Source organism: Hydractinia symbiolongicarpus, chromosome 4, assembly GCF_029227915.1.
Source record: "Hydractinia symbiolongicarpus strain clone_291-10 chromosome 4, HSymV2.1, whole genome shotgun sequence".
Classification (NCBI taxonomy): Eukaryota; Metazoa; Cnidaria; class Hydrozoa; order Anthoathecata; family Hydractiniidae; genus Hydractinia; species Hydractinia symbiolongicarpus.
Genome location: NC_079878.1, coordinates 8,732,963 through 8,756,982, shown reverse-complemented (window position 1 = coordinate 8,756,982; position 24,020 = coordinate 8,732,963). Strand labels below are relative to the sequence as shown.

General features: G+C 32.3%; 1 protein-coding gene across 2 annotated transcripts; it reads left to right on the top strand.

The window, feature by feature from the left end:
* Window positions 1-265: 265 nt before the first annotated feature.
* LOC130641103 (mucin-16-like) lies at window positions 266-24,020 on the top strand. 2 transcript variants are annotated; one of them, XM_057447767.1, is made up of 19 exons: window positions 266-374; window positions 7,068-7,760; window positions 7,938-8,008; window positions 8,538-8,572; window positions 8,787-8,847; window positions 9,844-9,907; window positions 10,418-10,498; window positions 11,693-11,802; window positions 12,311-12,369; window positions 12,456-12,538; window positions 12,890-12,926; window positions 13,362-13,485; window positions 13,677-13,753; window positions 14,404-19,114; window positions 19,300-19,585; window positions 20,177-20,297; window positions 20,429-20,620; window positions 21,653-21,754; window positions 23,397-24,020. In XM_057447767.1, exons 2-19 carry the CDS (start codon window positions 7,089-7,091, stop codon window positions 23,558-23,560), a joined length of 7,050 nt encoding a protein of 2,349 aa, XP_057303750.1. In that variant the 5' UTR covers window positions 266-374; window positions 7,068-7,088; the 3' UTR covers window positions 23,561-24,020. The 2 variants fall into 2 exon arrangements, with proteins under 2 accessions (XP_057303750.1, XP_057303749.1); XM_057447766.1 differs by having other exon boundaries at window positions 23,394-24,020.

Below are 24,020 nucleotides of genomic sequence, written 5' to 3'. Positions count from 1 at the left end.
TTTCATAAGCTAAGGATACAAAGATGTTGTTAAAAATAGCACAAACAGGCTATTTATAAAGAAGTTTTTTGTTCTATCTTCTTTAAAAGCTGAATGATCATCAATTTTTTTGGTATTCAGTAAATTTTTACAATATGCAAAAATATTAAAGACGTTACGTAAACTTAAAAAAACTTTTATAAAATAATTTCCAAGAGACTTTTTCGGGCATCGGGACTTAAATTGGAATTTTTTGTATTAAACAGAATTACTCATATGTGGTGTAAGGTATTCTGTTAATTATTGCCGTTTGTCGATTGGAACCAAGATGGTGGAGAGAGCTCTGGATTTGGTGCAAGTATTTAACTTATCCACAAGATTTTTTCGTTGCCAAGGTTCGCTTGAGTTAGCATTGTATTCGCTTAAAATATGTTCCTGGAATATTTTGAAAAAGTTTTTCATGAAATAACTTTGAGATCTTCTCCTTCAAATTTAAGCTATACACACCAAGTCCAACACGTTTTTACTTGTAAAATATTGAGAAAATTAAAAGTGTATTCGTAAATTGACAAGCCTCTTGCTCAAAAGCATTTCATATAAAGCAGGTTTAGATATAGCTAGCTAGTTGCATTATAGCAAAAAAGACACTAGTTAGGAGCAGCTTCTATACTAAAGTTGCCAAGTTTGATGTTTCTTCTGACATGCAGATCCCAAGTTATGGGGTCGTCAGCAAAAAATTAAGAGGCCTGGGACAAGCGAACGAGTGTGATTTTGTCCAAATAATATATGTTAATCAATTCACCTTTAGCTATATATAAAATTCGTTTCAAACTTTTTTTTAAAATCATTTCAAATTAGTTTCAAGATTGTTTCAAAAAAAATATGAAACATGGAATTTGTTTCATAATACGATTTTAAAACAATGGAAACATACAGTATCAATCGGGAGTAACTATACATGAGTATTAAACTACTGGTACAAGTAATTTCTTTAGTGGGTATTCAATGAGTACGAGGCGAGAATAATGCGAGTATGAGTACGTCAAAATTACTCGCACATTTTTGCTACAGTACTCGCTAGCGTGCTCGAAAGGCAAACAATATAATTAAACGAGAAACTGGCGGAGAATGCACTTGCGGCCAATATGCTTTTATGTTGGTGTTGGATTTATTGAAAAACATATTTTTACAGTGTTAATTTCTTCGTTCGTTAGTTTTCTATGTTCAATAGTGAGTTCAAACTGGTAATGAGATTACATGCTAACACTTTAAGCCCTGGCGTATTGTTGTTATACAATCGAATCAGCAGTCCCATTTGGAACCATGACACAGGGACCTGACACTCTGAAGAGCCAGATGAGTCTAAACTGATTCGCGTTATATTCAACTCAACTGCGGAAAAGTGCGCACAAACGCAAGCTATATATGATAGCCAGAACGAGGGATAACCTCAATTGCCTTACGGCGAAGTTGTAACTTTTAAGCGAACTCTTTTGCTTCTGAACAAACAAACAAACCAGCGTCACTTCTGAAAAATGATTTTAAGTCTAAAAATAAGAAATGAAATTCAGTTGTCTGCGTTATAAAGATCTCCTCACTCTCTCTAAAACACGATTCTGGAGATAAATTTTTCTTTTGTGTTGAATGTTATTCTAATCTATTTATATCTTTGCAATAACATTGAGAATATTGAAATGATTTGGTTCTGGTAATAGAACAATATATCAGGTATCATGTTTACGAGTTATTCACATGTATTTCACAAGCTAGTGCCTAGGACTAAATTGAGAAATGCTGTTAAAAAACAGTAAAAAATGTAACAATTTTAGTTTGAATGATATTCATTCTTTCTTTTCTTTTTTATATTCGCTACTTTCAAACTACAGGTGCCCACAAAATATGTGAAAAAAATTAAAAATACAATTTCACAAAACACGTCAAACTTTGTCCTACTTATTACTGCTGCTTATTTTATTATGCACACTATGATTTGTAAGATTTGAATGGATAATAAAATTATAAAAACATGAGAAAGAATCTTCTGTACATCATTGTTATAGACGATCTGTAATAATTCATTATTTTGTTTGTTTTTTAAGACGCATATCCTTGATATACGTTATTTTTAATAACATTTTTCATATAAGAACATAAAGCTTCATAGAAATAAAATTTAGTGCTGAAATTTGGTACTGAAATGCTCCTTTAAACTTTCCGCGAAATGCTGGCTACACGATAGACTTGAAAGCTACTTATAATTTATGACAACCCATTTTATAGTAATTAGGGAAGTCACTCAAAATTCGGGTGCACATCATTCTCACTGGATTCAAATTTCCCTGCTGGGCACATTTTATTTTTGGTTACTTACAAAACAATAAAATTAAATGCGATTGGCCAAATTTAGTCTCGAGAGTTCATTGTTTAATTCATGCTTAGGAAGAAAAATAATGTTTGAATGTAGCAACAAAACATTTAGCTAGGAGAAAAAAGCATTTAGATAACAGATGTAAATAGCAAAGGGTTTCCTCGTCACTGAGAAATTAACTATATATAAATCCAAAGTTACAGTACAGTCCAGATGTAGGCGTATGCGTACGCTCAACTTGCAAAAATAATTGCTTTCATTAAAGAAAACAATAGGATAGCGAGATCCTTTCAAATTGCGTGTAAATAATTGCTTTGTGTTAAAAACAAAAACATAGCAAGAAACATTGTTTAAAAACAATATTCTGCGCAAGAAAAAAATAAAATCCGAAGGCCATTTAATTTTTATTTTTTTAACAACGAAACTAATTATAGTAACACGATTTTAATCTCGATATATTTAAAAAACATAAGCTCTTTTAAAAAACAACAAATCCAATGATCTAAATATTTTTTAAAAAAATAATGCTGTTTTTAAAACTTTTAGCAATATTTCTTTATCGTCAAAACATATTTTTTAACATGCGAAACTTTTAAAAGTTCTTTTTATAAAAAGCAACGTTTAGCAATGCAAACGGAAAAACCCTACGTTCGGGACTTTTCCCTTCGCAATAAGATTTCGAAAACAAATTAAATTTTAATACCAAAGAAAGAAAAAATCTAAAAATGTAACTTTTGACGTTTTATAGTATCACATTACATTTTATTGTTAAAAACATTGTCTTTGTTTTTTTAAGCGCGCAACAGCTCTATCTCTTAGAAGATTTAAACAATGCATCTTGCTGTCTATTTTATAAAACTATCAAACAATGGCTTGCCGTGTTACATTGATAAAGTTGATAACATTTTAAATACTTAAAACGCAATCTAACGAAGCTTTCCTATTGCCGTTCTTCATTCTTTAACTTTCTAAAAAATCATTTCTATCGCCGCTCTTTGTTATTAAACTTTTAAAATGTGATATAAGGAAGCTTTTCTATCGCCGTTTTTCGTTCTTAAATTTTGAAAAGGCGATCTTAAAAACATTTCTATCGCCGTTTTTTCATTCTTAAACTTCTAAAACACGATCTAAAATAGCTTTTCTATCAAAATTAAAGTTTCAATCTTTGTTAAAATATAATAATTTCTATCGCTTAAAAGCTTTATTTAACCCGCGCAACCAACAATGCCTTTTCGCTAGTTTATTTAACTTTTAAAATGCAATCTGAAAAAGCATTTTATCGCCGTTCTTCGTTCTTAAATTTTTTTTCATCGGAATATTTTACATTAAGGAAATTGTTAGTTTTAAGAAAAACTGTTTATTTTTAGTTTTTGAAAAACTGTTTTACGATATTTACGATAAAAGATGTTGTTGATGATGTGGATGTTGTGTTGAATAAAAGAAAGAGAAACAATTATTTTACATTTATATATAAGTTTAATTGGTTTTTGATTAGTTCAACATCGTTTCAAAATTCGTTTCAATAACTTCAAAGACTTTTACATCGTAATCACAAGTAATAGTTTGACAATCGTATCAAATCGTTTCAGAATTTTTTTTAATCGTTTCAAAATAGTTTCAAAACTTAGTTTATTACTTAGTTTATACAAAATCGTTTCACAAATAAAATATATGAAACATTTAATTCGTTTTATGATACGATTATGAAACGATGTGAAAAAATATTGAAACGATTTCCATACGATGAAAAATCGTTTCAATTCGTATCAAAACTAAAAGGATCTTGGAGATGATCCCTTAAGATTCGTAGGGAAGAATTTGTGTATTGTGTAATTTATAGTGTCTTATCTGGACAATGTTATATTACCATATAAAGTTTCAACTTTTTGAAAAATATAGCTATATAAGGTGTATGTTTTTTATTTTATTTTTTTACATTCGCTGTTACAAAAGCAAAACTCGTATTTGATTTTGTTTTCTTGGTGCATATTCTTTTAAAATAAGCTCTCACGCACAGAGGATAAAGGTTGCATACAACAACTATGTATTTTTGAAAAAAAAGCGTTTGTCCGGAGTGATAAGAATTTTTAATAAAATTTAAAAAACATGCAGAAAGTTTGACGAGCTTGTACACTGCATTCTTTAAATTCTTCATCAACACGTTTGAGGTCGGGTTTACTCTTATCTAGTTTTCTTTTTTGACACACCATGTTCTAACGAATTTCATAAACAATTTAGTTTTGATTTTATCTCGCCCTTCTCAAATACACAATTTACGGACATGCAAGTGATGCAACTGGAAACGCAGCTTATAATTTTTTCAATAATATCTGGATTGAGATCATATCGACATATTCTTTGCAGGAACGCGTTGGCTGAAATGTTTTTTATTATGTGTGATATTAAACCGACCCGGTTTCTTGTTTATGTTTGTGAGCTTTATTTCTTGAGATATTTGGGTCAAAGTAGTCCCACAGTCGCCGCCATGACAGTGTTGATTAGTACATTCTGTTTGGTGTCACTTGTGTGACATACGCATTTTGAATTAATGAGGTGAGGGAATGCTAAACTGTGGCTCTTGCGATTGTCTAAAAGTTTTTTTTTTATCATGTTTTGAAATAAATATCTTCTGCAGAATAGAATGATGTTTCACTGTGATAAATAAGTTTTAAAATTTTTAAACATGAGTTATCATTCGGAAAAAAATAAATATTGCTGCATGTATATATTCATATTTATCATGATTTTTTTTGTATCAAAACATCTTGAAAGACAACAGGTACCTCGTTTAGTTTGCTACATTTGAAAACAAAACTTCAAATGATTATACACAATAAAGTGTAATAAAAGTGATTTTGTGGGAAGTGATTTTGTGATAACAAAACAAAAACAGTCTCAAAGTTGTAACTTTCTCTGTTTACCCTCTTTCGCATGTTGCTAAATTCTTGAAAATTAATTTTCCTACAGTAATAATGTTCTGCTACCTAGTAGAAATTCGCTTGTCTTCCTCACTGCCCGAAACCGCGATAAACTTTAATCACTGTAGGATGACCAAAAAGTGAGTGAATCTTTACAAGTCCTGTTGAGCTATGTATGCTGCGTGATGTCGTAAGAAACCAAAAATATGTATGTACTAAGTTGGCTTTTGTTCAATAATGGTGTTCACCGTTAATGTGATTATCGAAACAAATTTTTAGACATAACAAAGTAAGAATTTTTTTTTTATCCCGTGTTATTTTAATCATGTAAGAATGTTTTTGTTTCATAAAAACATACACAGTATTGGGATCAGGACTCCTAACATAGTGGACCGCATATCATGTGCATCACGCACGATTCGCGATGCTGTCTTGATGGTATATTTTTTTAGCATCGTGAAAGTTGCACTCTATTTTGAGGTCGACTTTTACAATGCATTGTGTTTTTCGCGATCCACATGGAGATTGTCATGATACATCTTTAAACATTATAATAATCACTTAATTAACGCATGAGAGAATAACACCATTAAATATAAATAATTGTTTTTTTGTTGTTTTTTTAAATCAAAAATACTTTTGTCGTCGTAAGCTTCCTTCTTGTTTAGATGACTCCAACTTAATTAGTTGTCCTACGGGCCCCACCGACCCTAATTTTTACGAAAAGAAAAAAATAATAAAGCAAAAAAGTTTAAAAGAAAAAAAAGAGAAAAACAAACCAACATTTTCTTATCCATCTTGTGAAAAAAGAATTATTATTGTCGTAACACCCTCCTTCATTAGGATTTTTATATATGTTTAACATTTGCGTTTGATAAAATTTAATACTGCAGGACTTTTAGTTATTTAGGAAAAATAATAGAGACACGGTAAAATACGTTTGTCGTAACACCCTCCTCTGTTATGAATTTTAAATAAATAATTTTAATGTTGTTAAGAACTTTAAATATTGTCGACTAAACTATAGTCCATATAAAGATTTTGCTCTTAGATTTAGATTTTTTGATAAGACTTCGCAAAAACATTAAGAGAACACTAAACGTTTTATGAAAATAACTTTTTTTTTTTTCATTATTTTAAGTGTATAAATTCTCAAAGAACTCACGTATATGTAACTTGATGTGTATATATAACTTTTAAAACAACACAATTATATTCTGTTTAACTTTCAAAACAGCACAGGGAAATTCTTGCTGTATATATAGCTTTCGAAACAGCACAAGAATATTTCTTGTTGCATAACCTTCAAACAACAACAAAAAAATTCTTGCTGTGTAAATTAAAAAAAAAATCTTGCCAATAACTCCCAAAACAACAACAAAAAATTCTTGCTTCATAACTTTTAAAGACAAGTTTTTGAGCATGCGAGTATTTTTATCTCAATTTGCAGATGAACTATTTTAGTTTTTGATTTTCTTACTAACCTGTAGACTATCTTCACACACATTTGGCACTTTGCAACAATTGCTTACATAGTGTGACACCAATTCAATATTCCATGTATTTTTCATCCTCTCAATTGTGGTTCCCTGCAATAAGTTTTAGATTACATGTCCCCCAACTGTATAAAAATTTTAATATTTGCCATGACATAATTAATGTAAACAAAGTTTTCTGAGAAAATAGGTCTTTGCTTAATTTTCAAAATTCAAACTTTTCAAATTACAGTTGCAAAACACATTACAGTTTTACCTAAAATGTTTGCTTTTACCATCTGCAAAACTTTTTTTTTAATATTTTAGATTTACAAAAAATACAAGGTTATGTGCAGTTGGAAAGATTATTTTGAGATGAAAAATGAAAAAGAGAATGAAGCCCGACAAGCTGCTGCTGAGTTTGCAGAACTTTCTTTGTTGTCTGTAAAATCTGGTACTACCACGTTTAAAAATGATGTTGCCGATGTCCAATTGGAAAAGCCAAAAATCGACAAATCATCAACAGGATCTATCCACAGCATTATGCAAAATTGTCAGGACACTGAAGAAACGAGTTCTACTGTTCAGCACTCTAAGTTTGCAGTGTGTGCTGTTGATAAAGTTATAAATAGCAGAACTGAGATGAGAACCAACGATTTAAAAGATGAATTAAATAACCAGGAAGTTTCAGCAATGGCTTCAAAAAGTCTTATTCATGCAATATCTAAAAAAAATTTAAGCCTTTTAAAAAGTGCTGATGTTAGCAGCCAAATTCCTGTCATAGCTATCACAGATCCAAATCATTTATTGAGTGAGAAAAGTTTAAAAAAGACTTCAGAAGTGACAAGTGAGAATAAACTAAATGAAAACTGTGACAAAGAAGTGGGGCAAATAAATATTAATGTTAAGGAGACGAAACCCTTGAGCTACTCACCCATTGTTAGCAATGGTATTAATGAGATTACTGTTGCAGAGGAGACTGTAAATGATGTCTGTCCGAACTGTAAAAAACTGAGGGAGGTAATTAGTTGCGAGTACAATCAATGATCAAATTTACACACTGATCTCTTGAGAGCACTGTTAATGGACCCATAAAAAGTTTAGCTTAGAAAAGTAGTTTTAACATCGACCTTCTGTGTATAGTTTGCTTTACATATTTTTTGGAGTAACTTTAACTGCATGTGTATTGCTTGTTAGGAAATGAATACAGTAAAGAAACAAGCACATTCAAACTTTCACATTTTTAAGCAAAAATTAATGTCGACAAGGTATGTGTCATATTTTTCCCCTGCAACAGACGTTTTATTGATTGTTAGTGTAATATTTGTTTAAATACTAGTCACTAAACTTTGGAAAAATCCTAGGCAGAATGACATAAAAAAGATATGTCATTTAAATTTTGATAATGTCAGCAATGACTCATTGATACAAAAAAATTAATTTAAACTTTGCCTATGTACAATTATGTACAGTTTAAGAAAAGGTGATCAAGAAAATGTATAGGATTATGTGCTTTTGACAAGCATTTAAAGTGATATTAGGGTTTATGGTTTTATTTAAGATTAACCTGTCTATTCTGAATTGGTTGGCTTGACCCAGCTTTAAAGAATTGGTCCTATTTTGGTCCCAGATGAAGATGAAAATGTTTTAATAGTCGTTAAACTAATATATATTCAGTACTTTCAGACAAATTTAGCCTATTAATATTAATTTTTTTGTTACTTATCTCATGCCTAACATTGGGGAATTTACCTTTAAAGCCAGTATAATATTATTTGACTTTCAATTTTATTTTAGTGAACTTATCACAGAGTATCACAAGAAAAATCAGGGTATTTAGAATTTTTTTTTTTTGAAAAATGTTTTCTGCTCACTCTTCCTAATATTTTGAGAAGCTACAGTTTACTTTTTCATTGTGCAATGCGATGCAACAGCACAAATAAATAATTAGACTGTCCGACAGAAGAAATTAAAACAATTTAGTCAAAAGGCAAGCAAATGTTCGTTGTTTAGAAGATTTCTGTAACAGTTGTCAATATTTTTTAGAGCTTGAAAAACAGATTAAAATCAACAGTGCTTTAAAGAAAAAACTAGATAGTTGTTATGGGTAATATTTTTTATTTTCTGATGTATTGGAAATATAAACAGTGTGTTTATTCTTTTCTGTTTGTGATGAAGTTGTTTTGAGGAAAGTATGATGTTGATTTGTCACACTCTATTAGTTTATTTAATTTATCATGCATGAAGTATTATTGAAAACATCTTCATAATAAATATGAACTAGTAAATTTAGTTAAGTCTGTTCAACTTTTTTTTAACTTGCTACCTTTTAATTTCAACTGCAAACAACCAGAGCTTGTTTTTTTTTAATTTTACACTTATATGTACATGATTTCTATAAGTAACCTCATTTTTAAAGACAAATCTTGGGTTGCTAAGGGTAAAGAGCCTTTTTGGATGTCAAGATGGTTATCTATGTTGACCTTTTGGAATTGTATATTTGCCAGTAGTAAACACACATGAAGAATAACTATATTGTGTTATCTCACTGATATATTTCCTTCTGAAAACATAATTTCCAACTGGGAAAAGTGATCACAGGATGAATGTGATGTGAAGGTTGCTTAGTAGAACTTTGAAGTCAAAATTCTTAGGAGCTATGCAAGGTTTTTAACACATTTCCAAACTCTTTTATCTGAAAGTAACTTGTTAAGCTTTAATGTTTGGCCCGGTTTAAGGGTAGAACCTTAGAAAATGGGTTACTTAGAAAACAATATGGAACACATTTTATTGAGAAACATTTTTTAACATATAAATACAATTTCCATAATAATTTGTCAGGTGTTACTTGCTGTACGTGTAACATATGCTAATCTGTTTCCTATATGCTTCTGTTAACACCCTTTTTGAATTCTGGTTCTAATAAAAATAATACAGCAACTGGCTAAGATAGAAAACATCAAAAAGTTGGAACAAAAAAGGAAGTTTTGAAAGGAGCTTAAGGTTTTTAGGACCTCTGAACAGTGTGAGTGCATGTAAGACTGGGGTAGACAGTTTTATGTAGAGCTTGCCTGCAGCTATATTACTTTTTATTTTTATTCAGGGAAAATGGATCACTGCGTATTCAACTTGAGAAGACTGTGCAAGCAAATGAACCATTGAAAAAGGTATGTCACCAGTGAGAAATCCAGATTATATCTGGGCAGAACATTTTTTTAAATTAGTTTATTGACAACTTGAAGCACCAACAGCCTAAAAACACACCACTTTGGTCATAGGTGCTTAGGGGTAGAAAAGCTTTTTTTATTTTAAAGCACTGTTAAAATGAATTTGTTTGTACTGTTTGTTAGACTAGTGCTAAATCAATGCAGAACCATTTTACACTGAGTGTAAAATAATCAGTAGAATTGTTTTTTTAAATTTACAACATCGAAAACTATATTTATATGTCAACGCTTTAACATTGCTGGCAATTGGCATGGTTTTTACAAAAAATGTTACATGCAATACGAAAACTTATAAATAATCCAAAAAGAAAAAAGTATCATGATTTTTGACCAGTTCTGTCAAGCATACAAAACTCACTAATGCTATTCTTTTTCTTCAAATTCTTCCACATCCTTGTTTTCTTTGTAGAAATTGTGGATTGTTATTTATACTGTCAGCCTTTTTTGTAGACAATACAAAGACTTGAATATGAGAAATCTGTTGCACAAGTGGAAAAAGGAGAAATAGAGAAGCACTTGGCCTCTATCCAAGTATAAACTTTTTATTTATTTTTAATTTAATTTAAAGAATATTTGAGAAATCCTAGTTTTTGATTCGAATTAGTTCACACAGTAGTGTGTAAGTTAAACTAGTTATCTTACATACTACCTTAAAGGGATCCCAAGGTACTTTTACAAGTTGGACTCATCTTAAAGATTTGCATGAGTAATGCTAAATGATATATTCACTTTTTGTTAAAACTTCATGTAAATCCAGATATAGCTTTTTAAATATTTATTTTTCTTGTCGCTCGATCACCATTTTGGTTATCTTCAACCTTCTTCTTTGTTAAAAATTTTCATTCTAGCTCTGGTCTTTTGTTTTGGCATGTGACCCTGTTACGTATTCTTTTAGTAGGGCTTTAATTATTATCGACTGAATATCCAGAACATATAGCTTCGCGCGACAAAGTGAAACGAAACCTCTCTACGAACAATTATTTTTTTAAAATAAAATTAAAATTATTCTGCATATGTTCTCACATAGCTGAGCAATCAAACGAAAAATAAAATATGCATGATTTTTATTTCAAAGGATATTTGTTTGAGACCCAAGTTGTGCATGATTTTTATTTTAAAGGACTTTTATTTGAGACGCTGGTTGTGAAAGTTACTGATCATTTAACATGTCACACATTTGTGTATATGGTTGTTATTTTAAAAGGATATATTTTGGAAGGCAAATAAAAGTAACGAAATATCAAGGTGTGACTATAAGCCCATAAAAAGTTTCGAATTTTTTTAACTTTGTTGCGACAGTATATTAATTGTGTTTGGCTATAAGTCATTAGTAATAGAGAGTGAAAGTCATTAATTTGTGAGCGCTACTGAAATACTATGTAATAGGGTCACGTGCCACTAAAAAGAACTGGAGCTAGTCTGAAATTTTTATCGAACAAAAAGATCGAAGCAGCCATAAAGGCGGCAACAAAAACAAATATTTAAAAAACGATATCTGGGGTTACATGAACTTTTAACAAAAAGTGAATATGTCATTGGGAATTTCTTATATAAGTCTTTCAGGTAAGTCCAACTTGTAAAAGTACCTCGGGATCCCTTTAAGGCGAAAACTAAAAAAAACAAAATATATCTTTTTATCTTGCTAAATAAACTCAGGACAGTTTGTATGAAACCCTTTTTAATAACAAGAATTGTTTTAAATGTGATATATTTTTTAATGTTAAGACTGACGCTGATGAGGCTAAAGAACTGATATTCTCATCCAAGATGAAACAAGAGGCCTTGAGAAAGGAAAAGCAAGAATTTATAAAACAACATGAAAAAGAAAAGAAAAAGTAGGTTTACCTTTTTGTTGACATTGCTATACTACCTTAAGAGAAGAAATATTTACTAGCTAGATTTTTTTATAAGAAAATAAAGTGAAGTATATCGCAACATGATATCATTTGAATATTACCTTCTTTAAAGATTAGCGTTTTACTCTTCGTCTACAAGAATTATTTAGCATTTCAATATATATTTTTTTTAAAAAATGCACATAACTTCATTTTGTAACTTACCCACTTTGGCGCTTTGCTCTTTATGTTGCAATTTTGTAGAATCTAATTTTGCTACCAGGGTCCAAATTTGCATAAATAAATTTTGCAAAAAGTTATGGTCTCCTACTTACCTCTATTTACATTTCAAGATGGATGCTTACTTAGAGTTCACAAATTATTTTGCAATGCATGCATTTTTTTTATATAGTAAAAAACTTTTCAGAAGCTGAAGGTGGCATTTATTGTATTTATTGTATTTACAGTATCTTATTCATTCTTTTATTCTGTTTGCATTTCTATTTAGAGTATTAAATCAAGCAAAATTAGTGGACAAGTTAAATGAAAAATTAAAACAAAGTCGAGGTTAGATTATCTTTGTCTCGCTTGCTTCATCGAGCAGTAACACTAATAGCAATAATACGGTAAAAAGATTTTATTTTTATCTTTAGTACAAGTGAAGAATTTAATTGCAGCACGCAAACAGTTTGAGAAGGAGAAGGAAAAGTTAACAAAAGAAATTCATAAACTGCAGGTAATTTCTTGCTAACCTCCTTGTTAGTTATTTTTCATCTTTATAATTGTGTTACGACTAAAAGATGTTATCGTTGGATTTACTATGATAACACACTATGATCACAGATCAGACTGCAGCATCTTGATTACTGGTCAAAAGCTGACACCTAATTTAAAACGTCCTTTTTATTTTTCAGAGTGAACTTACTCAAGCATGATGTGTTCTACATTTAAGACTTATTTTAAATATTAGTCTTTGGAATTTCAAGAAACCATGGCACCCATGCAATTTTTTTTTGCCAACCTGTCTTATCCAAAAGTTTCTCAAAATATCTTCATTATGTGTATATTTATCTCTTTTTTTATTCAGACAAAGAACAGAACATCGATGCAGAAACCCAGGCCTGGTATGATTTTTAGCATTGTTATCTTTTATATCTAACAAACGTATAGTTTGGTAGTAGAAAATAGATCTGATGAGATTTTGATGTAGATTCTTTTGACATCTGGTATGAAAATATAATCTTTATTTTTTTTATTATTTTTGTTTGTGGAGTTATTGATTGTTTTCTTCAATACTTAAAATATATCTTGTTTAAAGCCGCCATTAAAACCTGGAAACAACACATTTTGACATTGCATTCTTAGAATTTTTTTTATACTAATATATAATGAGAAATTTATGACTAGCATTCAACATCTCAAGTTTAGCTAGAATATTTGGAGAATAAAATTTTTGATTGATGTGATTCTCTAACTTTATTCTTTGCTAATTTCTGTTTTCCTTATGCCTGCAATGTGGAATCAGAATTTACCAAAGAATTCACTTTAAATATTTTTAGGTAAGGCAAGCAGAAAGTCTCCCAGTGGGGTATTATCTCCTTCACCGTCTCCACCTCACTATCACCATAACACGGCAATAGATAATCAAGCACAGGGAAGGAAAACACTTCTAAAGAACATGGTGTATGTACCTTGCATTTTTTTATTAAACCGGGTCAAATTTCACGAAGATAATTTGAAGACATTGGATGCCATTTTAATTATTAAACTTAAATTATTTATACCAGAAATTACTCTGTCATTATTCTGATGAAGAATTCATTAAAACATATTTGCACATTATTATTTTTTGCATTTTTTTTTCTTTTAATAAGATTTAAGAAGGAATCAAAAAGTCCTTCATCTTCGTCAGCATCCAGTGATTCAAGCTGCGAAAGTGAAAGCGAAAGTGGTAAGTTTTATTTTCCAAGTTTTTTTTTTGATTTAACATATTATTAAGTGCAGGCTGGACGAACTGGGGCTCCAAAACTGACTCCAAAGTATTGCATATTAAAAAGCACATGGAAAATTTCTGAAAACTTTGTGATTATGCATACTTTCCTCCAGTTGGAGCTCTTAATTTTTTAACTTTGTTGTAACCTAAATTCTTATCACCTGGAAAGGAGTGTAGAATTTTTAAGATTGTAACAATAAGCAGTTAAGAATGCTATTTCTATCTAACAACTAAACATGCACTCTAAACCTGTCTATGTTCACAGTGGATCTAAATAGGTCCCAAATCTTAAGCAGTTCTAATCTTTGCCAATTTCAACACTCCCCATTTTTCATATTTCTCACACCTATCCTGGCTGTGGTGTAGATGCTTCCATATTTTGAACATTATAGGGAGTGTAGGTAACACATTTCCGAGGTTGTTTATTACTAAGTTAAACATTTGCAGCCTACAGGCCACTGAAGACTGACCAGGTGATGCTGTTTAACCATTGTAAGGAATAGCTTAAAATAGCTTAAAATAGCTATTTTTATAAATGTTGTGTCCATGGGTGTATGTACGTTAATTATACCTGTTTTGAAAGCTAAATAATTTTTCTTTACATGTAGATGACGATTTAAAATATCGGTTGAATCAGATATTACGTTCTACAATGACATCTTCAACAAGACTTCGCCTACCAACATATCTATCACCGCCACTATCCCCAATGCCTCCATCACCTCTACGAGTACCAAATAGTAATAATAATAACAAGGGTGAATTTAATCGCAATTCTCCTTTAGTCGAAGAAGCAGAAAAGATACCAGATGTTGATGTTGATATAGAGGACAGTGACATTGCAATGAATGACGAGGCTACACTGTTTGGTGATATCAGTCAATCAGATAATGATGAGGATTTCACACCTTTAGCTGAAATTCCTATGGAAAACACAAACTCAATTGATGAAAATGTTCCCAGAAACAGTGATAAAATAGAACACTTATCTGAAAACAGTTTTAAGAATGTACTGGGTACACTTATGGAAACTACAATTAGTTTAAATAATTCTCTTACTAACAACACACAATATAAAGAAACATTGAACAACACAGAATCTCAAGAGACATTAAACAATGCAGTATATGAAGAAACATTAAACAACACAGAATATGAAGGGACAATGAACAACACGGAAGCAAAAGCGAAAGAGAATTTGGAAAAACAAGATAATGAAAAATGTACTTTTAACGAGTCTGAAGTTATAAACAAAAGTCTTAATTCCACCAAGACAGACTTTATTGTTTCCAGTGTGGGATATAATTTATCTTCGCCAAAACAACAGTCTGCAATTTATAATTGTACGGAGTTGGTTGGCAAGAAAAAAATGCAACCCCACCATTCAAGGTCACTGTCATTTTCAGGCACTAATTCAGATTCTGCTTTTAGGCCAGTTACTCGAAGTATATCTAATTTGTGCATAAAAAATTTTGAGAAAGAATTTAACAGTAAAAATGAATCTATAACTTTCCTAAGTCAGGACACATCGAGTCAAAATTTTAAGGCTAAAAAAACCAGTAGTGATATTGAACCAGAACCACCTTCAGCAATGCAAAATGTTGTAAAGCACGAAGACAAAAAAATACATAGAAACACATTTAAGGAGGAATCGTTATCAAAATCGAAGACAGGGAAAGGAAATTCAATAATTACAAATTGTCGAGATGTTAGTAAAACATTTGATCTTAATTCTGAAATAACAATGGACCTGTCTTGTAGCATTAAAGATCAAGACATTGATGAAAGTGAAACAATTTGCTCTTTTACTAACAATGTTGCGAATAAACCACCCAGTGTATCAAACGATACGGAATCGAAACACCATGATGTTGTTACACACAACAAATCTCTTCCATCAATAATATCACTACGGAAAAGAAAAGCTTCAGCAAGTGAACTTAACCCCCCTAAAACCAAAATGAAGTTGACACCATCGCCTTTACCAGTTGATGTGAATGAAAAAGAAAGTCGGGTTGTTGATAAAAATATTACAGTGCATACGAATGACGATAAAGAAAATACAGAACAGAAAAAAGAAACTATTTTTCCGGATGATACTGCATCAGAGAAAAATACTGATCCGAAGAAGAATGATAGTGGTTCAGTAAAAAGCAATTTATCTGATGAGATTATTGTGATCAAGAAAAAGCCACTTACCACTCGTGTGAAAAAGTATACAAACAAACGTAGAACAATAATCACCAAAAGAAAACATTTTGTGTCTATTGCAATGCCTATATTATTAGAAAGCATTTCTGACAATAAACCTGCAAGTAAGCCCTCTCTTTTCGAAGAGCATGCCAATGATTCGGAGGTAGCCTCCTTTGATTTAGCAACAAATACAAGTGACAAAAAAGAAGTGCATGGCAACAACATAAACCGAGATAAAGCAACTGGTGATATTTACTTATCTCCAATTACATCTGAGGATAGTCACAAAAATAGTGTTGTTGATCGGATCCCTGTAGCGACTTCGCTTAGCATTTTCACCACCATTGCAAGTCACAATTGTCCAAAAGTAACTTTCACTTGTGCAAAAACAAATCCTGCAAGTGTGACTAGAACAACAAGATCAGTCTTGCGAAGACATTCATTGTTTAGCGGTAGTAGTACTTCTTCGGTTCCAGCACAGCGTATTGATCGCAGCAGATCGCTTAGTCCAAGTATGTTTAAACCACCTTCGCCACCACTGTCACCGATACCCCCTTCGCCGAGAAGATCAATGCTTACACCTATAATATCCCCTTTACCTACAACACCCTTACCGGAATCAGTTTCGCCTTTACCTCCTTCGCCAAAAATTACCTCACCTCCATTAATAAGAGGTTCTGCATTACTGTGTTCGGATAACAGCACCGTGTTTGTACCAAAGCCTCTTGCACATAAAAGTTTGAATGCTGCTAAAGAATTGAACTTTTCTAGGACAGTTGCTAACAGTGTTAAAAATACGGACGCGACTTACATACAAAATGTTATGTCTGGTACAATTGTTAACTTTAGCAGAGGACTTGTCGCTAGTACAGCAACATCACAAGGTAATTTAGAAGTTCACAAGCCTTTAGTTTCAAATCCGATGAGACAAAATGCTGCTGAAAAAATCATAGAAAGGGCAGATGTAAATTTTGCCTCTAAATCACATTATGAGCAGCATGCTGCTTGTGCTAAAAAACTTAAAACCTTCTTATCAAATTCGAACAAGAAACAAGGCCATAACACAAAAAGGCTGTGCAACTCATCTACAATCTCAAAGGCTCCGTTATCTAAAGTCCCAAAGACGATTACTTCATCTGTTTCCTTTAAACAGTCAGAAGTCGTTGAAACAACTTCCAAGCTAAACCAAGTAAGTAAATTATCTTCCACCTATACTACCACATCTGCTGCCTTCACGACGACGTCAGTTTTGATGTACAGCGTTGCATCACCTGCTGTGGACACAGGTGTATCATCAGTCACCGATGTAATTATGTCTCAAGCAACAAATATTAGAATGCTACCAAAAAACCCAACTGCCACTCCTTTAGCTCGATTACCGAAAACCATTTCATTAGCAGTTACCAGTGTGTCATCTGTTATCACACCTACGCTTCCAGCAGTGGATAGTACAGTATCAACAGGCATGGAAGCCTTTACATCAGTAGTGACAAGTGTGTCTTTGCCTGTAACTACACCTAATTTACCAACTAGGGGTAACAATGTATCAGCAGCTTTGGATAGCTGTATCTTGCCTATTGTGGACACTATTTCACTAGCAGTTAACAGTATATCATCATCTGTTGCCACACCTACAGTTGTTGCAGTGCATACCACTGTACCAGCAACTATGAATGACTGTACATCAGATAAAAAGAGTCCGATTTTAACAGTAATCAAACCTAAGTCACTACCTAAGGATACCACCATATCAGTAACCATGAATACCTGTACATCATTATCTTTAGTCACTACTTCGTCAGTAGTTACCAGTGCAATAACATCCCTTGTTACTGCTAAGTTGCCAATTACATGTACTACTACATCAATAGCTATGGATAGTTGTACGTTACAACATACATATATCACTGTCCCACGAACTTCCAACACTTCTTTATTACCAGCTATCAGTGCGACGACATGCAGCAGTACAACCACCTGTTCTTCTCTCCTTACCACCATGCCACAATGTATCGTTAAGGCTACACCCGCTTTTATTGGTACAACGATATCAGTAGTAACAAGAGATAGTAACAGGAAGCATGAAAATAGGGTATCACACCCAATTGTGTCTGGTGCAGTTTCTAAGAAACAAAATCCTCAACCATTACTGAAGGGCGATTCATCGAGATACGTTAGCAGTTCTGAAGATGATTGTTTGCAAATTATCACAGAAGATTCAAGTCAAGACGAAACTAGTTCTAAACCTCAAAAAGCTACTATTCCAAAGAAAAAGCAACCGATTATGAACAGTCTTTCCTCTGCACATAAATTTACCGAACATTTAACAAGACCTGTATCAGAAAAAGAGGTAACTGCCAAAATCTCTGCTACAGAAACTAAAGAAGAAGAAGGAGAAATATCTAACAGTGATGAAGAAGCATTAAGGATTGCACCTGAAGTTGACAAGCAGAAAAAAACAATTGGCAATATGGAAATTTCCGTAGTGGCTGCTCCAGGGAAAGTAAAACGATTTCCCACCAATATCTCCAAGAAGCTGGACAAAAATAAAAAGAAACGCAACCCTAAAGAAACTGAAGTTGGCTTTACTTTAAAACTGCTCCAAAAGTATCTGAACACATCAATAAATCAGGATAACTTGATTGCAGCTCTAAGAGATCGTCAAAATTTAAGTCACGTGATTAACCTGAACAAAGCTTATTTGTTGTTGTTGCGTACCTGCGAGGAAACACTACTGCCGAAAATATTGCGATGTCTGGAGACGGGTGATTCAATTTGTGAGTGCGAGGGTAACATGTGTCAAGTCTGTTCTCAGTTGACATGTCAATGCCCAAGGGAATTACCTGACTTTTGCACCGAATGTAATAAAAGACGTGCACAACAAAACAGTGGGGAATTGGACTTAGACGCGCAACTTCGAAAAAACATTTTTCGAGTTTGTCATCCGAAAGCTGAGAAACTGTGTACGCCGATTTTAACACCAGCTGAACATAGTCTTTTAATGATATTTCAAGAAATCACAAGAGAAAAACATCTGGAGAATGCGTGTAACTCATTGCTTAACCTGCTACACGAAACAATATTCTCTAACCAAGAAATGCTTTCCTGTGAGAGAATGGCATTATGGTATGTGCTTCGTCTGCATCTTTCATTCTAAACAAATGTCAACTATTGGTTTAGTAGTTTATGCAATCACTCCCTGAGAATTCTTTGGCTAGGTTTAACATTTCTATACCTTTATTTGTAACACAACTTGCTTGTAAAGGGCTACATTTAGTTTGAATCAGTCTTGCAATGTTTTCCCTTTTTAGCCGTTTTTATGCAGCAACGTGTCGTGTGTATGACAGACTTGACGAGCTGGTGTCTTTCATCTACTCACTGGCGTACGATTCACTCCCAATCAGCTATCCCATGGTTTTTGTAACTTGTTATTCCGTATGGCCTTCTATTCTCGCAAGGGCAGATATTTGGTCACACAATCAAGATGGAAGCGAAAAGCTAACGTTGTATAAAGTGAAACTTTCTCCCTTGTCTGCTGTTCTTCAGCTGGTTGCATTAGGAGATGCAGTGGCCAGAAAGGAATCAACGTGCCAGAAGGTAACACAAATATACTTTAATGTCGACTGCAGTTGTCCCTCTAGACAAACAGTGTGGTGCATTTGTTTACCTATAGTTTTAAGTTATTGGAATCTTGTCCAAAAAATGCGTTTTACTAAGTTGGAAAACAGATTTTTTTCTTATTCCAGATTTTGTATTTATTTTAAAACTGTGAATGTGTTTTTAAAGTGGTTTTGTAGCGTTTTCATTACAGTTAAGAGGGTCAAAGGACGGTATAAAAAAACTTTAACCATTGCACATAATAAAAGTTTCAAAGTTGTCGTTTTATTTGACAGTTTGTTAAAACTAAACCTGCAAAAATTAAATAATTGACAAATCGTTTAAGTAAAAGTTGAAGTAAATTGTGAAATGTTTCGTGTTGTATCAGACTGGCGCCTTGCACGTGGTCTTAAGGTCGACAGCTATATAAAAAATGCTAATAACTGAAATAACCCTTTTACACCTTTTAAATATGAGATCATTATTTTCCTGTACACATGCATGCAGACATCCTATATGAAACTATCTTAATCAAAACATTTCACCATCCTACCAAGTTTTAAAACTGATTATTAAAACTCGTGTTTTTAGATTTTGGAGAAGTTACTTGACATTAAGTGGTCATCAAATGCATGTTATTATGAAGATGTAGCCAGTGAATTGTTCTCCCTGCTATGCAACTCCCAGCTTTCGTACGTGACGAAATCAGAAGGTAGGCTGAAGTGAGATAAGCTATCCCACCACTATAGTGTTTTAGTGACGTTGTGACCGAATATCATTAATTGAGGTTTCTTTAATAAACATTACACGGGGACTTATTCGCAAACGTGTGTTATTTTTTAGATGGACGTTTGGTGATGTGTGAGTTTGTATTCCCAGTTATAAAAGCCATGCAGGTGTTATGTAAACGATTGGGTTGGGAATGGTGCTATAATGCGCTTATTGTTGAAAAATCGTGGAATGTATTGAGGGCGTGGTCGGAGGGTGAAAAAAGTGTGTGTAATGATACTGTGGCTATTGTTATACGCTTAATAGGTAAGTCTCAACAGCTTGTAGGACGTGTTGGTTGCAAATTATTTTATTGGTTCATTTGACGAAATATATCGTCTGAGATATTATCACTCCTCCATATATGATCAAGTCAGAGAATGTTAAATGCTGCATATGCACTGTAAAGGTATTGCAGAATAACAATAATTTGCCAGTAATCGCCCAGTCGTTTGTCTTGTAAAGGACAAGGCGATCGGTAGCGTTTTCATGCATGATTTATTAGAAAGGGAAGGGCGTTTGTCCCAAAATACAAGTTTTAAAATGGAAACTACAGGACTCTCACCGAAACTCGTGGACATAGAATATATTCCTGGAAACAACTGGAATACTGATAGAAAATAATTTTTTGGAATGTATTTTTTCAGTTTTTGTTTTTTTAGTGGTCGTGTTATGGAAAGCGTTTACCTTTACTTTTTGTTACTCTTGAAAGAAAGTGGCATAAACTCCTAAGATAATTACTGAAAGCTTCTTGAATTTCCTTTTTCTTGTCAGTTTGTATTCAGCGTTTAAGAGAGTAGAGAAAGGAAGTTTAGCCAAATCATTGATGCCTGTGAATCTCAGTATGTCAGTTGGAGTAACAATGTGCATAGAAACCAGCCAATATTATTTTATTGGTGTGCTAAGATTTGTGTTGTTAAATGTTAATAGCTATAGAACTGAAAAACGAATACAATCATTAGATATTAACACTTGAAATTTACCAAAATCGTGTTAAATTATTCGTATAAAATTGTATTGAGTGTTAAAGTTATTGTTAGACTTATTATTGTGTTAATTGTTGCTTTGTTGGCCTGCTTTGTGCTAACTAAAAGTACCACATGAAAAGAAGTTACAAAAATTTGGACCGTGCTCTCCTCTTGAATAAGTATTTGATCCTTTCCTAGCAAGACTACTACTTCGCACAGATTTTCTTTCATATAATTCAGGATAGCATTTCGAATTTGCAAAATAATTATATCTGTTTTGACGTTAACGAAAAATTTGGCACTGAAAGTGACGGAGTTTTTTGTGTTTCAGGTCATCTTTGTCGTGGCGGTTTCGCTTGTGGTTATCGAGATTTCACTGAATTGGCAAGCACTCTGTCCTCTTTTTTGCAGAAGATTTTAGACTGCGAAACAGGTACGAATTGTATTTGTATTAATTTTAGTATACTATAGTACCAGGTACGTATGTAATATTCAAACTGCTACATCCGCTGCTCGTCGGAGTTTTTTTTTTAATAAGTGAACACACAACTGACAGTACTGTTCTTATGACATTCTTGAAGATATAGAATGCTAATCTATATACGATGTAAGAGGTGGTGAATTTAAAGTTGAAACTCGCTGTTGTTGTTTTTTATTGTGGTATTTCGAAGTTAAATTGTGTTTATCTTGTTTTACTGATGCGAACTGGAATATTTTTATTTTCGGTCTCAAACTTTATACTTAAAACTCAACTCGGAGTGTTCTCCTATAAGTTAAGGAAGTATGAAGCACCTATTAGCCATGTTGAGGATACTGTCTATATATCCTAATCTGTGATATAAAAGTTTATAAATCTGATATCTAAATATATTTCCTATCGAATATTCTTTTTTTTGTCATAAGATAATAAACTGAAAAGATGTAAAAAATTAAAATCATCTTTTCTCTGTTAAAAATTTACATTTTTTATTTGAATTAAATATTTCGAGTAATTAAAAAATCGGAAAGTTGAAAAAAAAAAAAAAAATTGTGTGTTTTATGTATCAAGTTGCCCCATGATTTGACGAATGTAATTTAGATGCAAAAGCCAGCATTTTTTGGAACCTATTCTCTAAAACAATCCTGATTGCTGTAAAACCTTTTTTTCTTTAAAAAATATCTTATGAGGGAAAAAGAAAAGACTATCGCGGCTGTATCTCCACGAAAAAATTATTCCTTCGACAAAAAATCTTCAGCCACAGCCACTTGAAGTTTCTATTATTTCAAGAAGTTAAAACTTCATTAATATCTACCTCTACATTTTGTTGCACTAGGCTCAAAGCTTGTATTTATTGTTCATCCTTATTTTAATTCAGCTTTTGATTAAACATCATAACAAAAACATACAAAAACAAAAACTAACATTTTTAGATCTCAAAATCTAAAAATTTGCACACGCCTGGTCACATTCTGATTGGTTAATTTTTAAAGCAGCAAAAAGCATGAATTAATTCTATTGCACACGTCTCGACATTTTTCGCGCTACTTTTAAAATATTACGCAATATCTAACAGTGCGCATGTCCCGCCTTGGAAAAAGTAGTCCGCCGGGCTAACACGTCCGTAAATTTTTATTTTTTTAATTCCCCTTTCAGCATGTTTCATTAGCTACTATTTTTATTGTAAACACTTCTTTTCATCGTATGTTCGTTGCACATAATTGTTCTTTTTTCTTGTTTTTTTCTTGTTGAATTTTTTTGTTTATTTTTTTCCTTTGCTAACGATTCATGGTGGCAAACAACCTGGAAAACCGCACGAAAAATGTCAATGGGAAGATTCTAAGTACTCTTCTTTTAAAATTGTCTCCTAACGTAGAGAGGTCAAGTTGTCATCAATGTGTTTGCATGAGAACTTAATCGCGTCGTTCTACTTGTGGTCGATGGTAATAAAAGTGAGCCATCCTTAAAGTATTCACTAAATATCAAACTGAACTCGCCACAATCTTTGCCTTAATCGTTAATAACACAAAATCTAACCTGGTTTTTTTCATATTTCACCCCAAAGTGTTATATATAGTATATTTTTCTTCTTTAGTAGCAGAAAGCGTGCACATTGCGACTGCTTACACCTTGTTGGATATTGCACCAAGTGATCCAGAAAAGTGTAGCTTCGTTTTGCGAACTTGGTTGGATCAATGTGAGAAAGCGTACACTATACCCCAATCGTTACGGCAAAATATTTCGTATTTGGCGCCTCGTTAATATTTGTTTTATTGGCATTGTGAAGAATTATATCTTTTTATGAAAATGCAATTTTTCTCGACATTTGAATTTTGATAAATAAAAAAAATAACAAGTAAGAATAAGAAGGGCTGAGTTACATTGCCACAGAATAAAAATCACATATTCACGCCTGTTGTTTTGAGATATAGCTAAGAGTTTATATTCTTAAAGCAACCTGTTTGTCATGTTTAGTTGCTCTGTCGAGTTATTTTCTTCGTTGCATTTTCTTTGTGTGACTTTTTTAACTGTTTATAATCACGTAAATGAAGGTTTACGATATTTCTCACGAAAGATAATATTTTTTTCAAAAACCTTGTTAAAATTATTTTGTTGAGTGTTTTTTTTCTGTTTTATATCATTTTTATCACACATTATTTATTTATAGATTTTTATTATAACTGCTCGTTACATGGAAAGAAAACAACATACTCTCATTTTA

Coding starts and splice junctions, on each gene's coding strand:
- LOC130641103 (XM_057447766.1), top strand. CDS start 7,089: ATGTGCAGTTGGAAAGATTATTTTGAGATGAAAAATGAAAAAGAGAAT. Junction 9,908..10,417: donor CAAATGAACCATTGAAAAAG/GTATGTCACCAG, acceptor CCTTTTTTGTAG/ACAATACAAAGACTTGAATA. Junction 21,755..23,393: donor GATTTTAGACTGCGAAACAG/GTACGAATTGTA, acceptor TTTCTTCTTTAG/TAGCAGAAAGCGTGCACATT.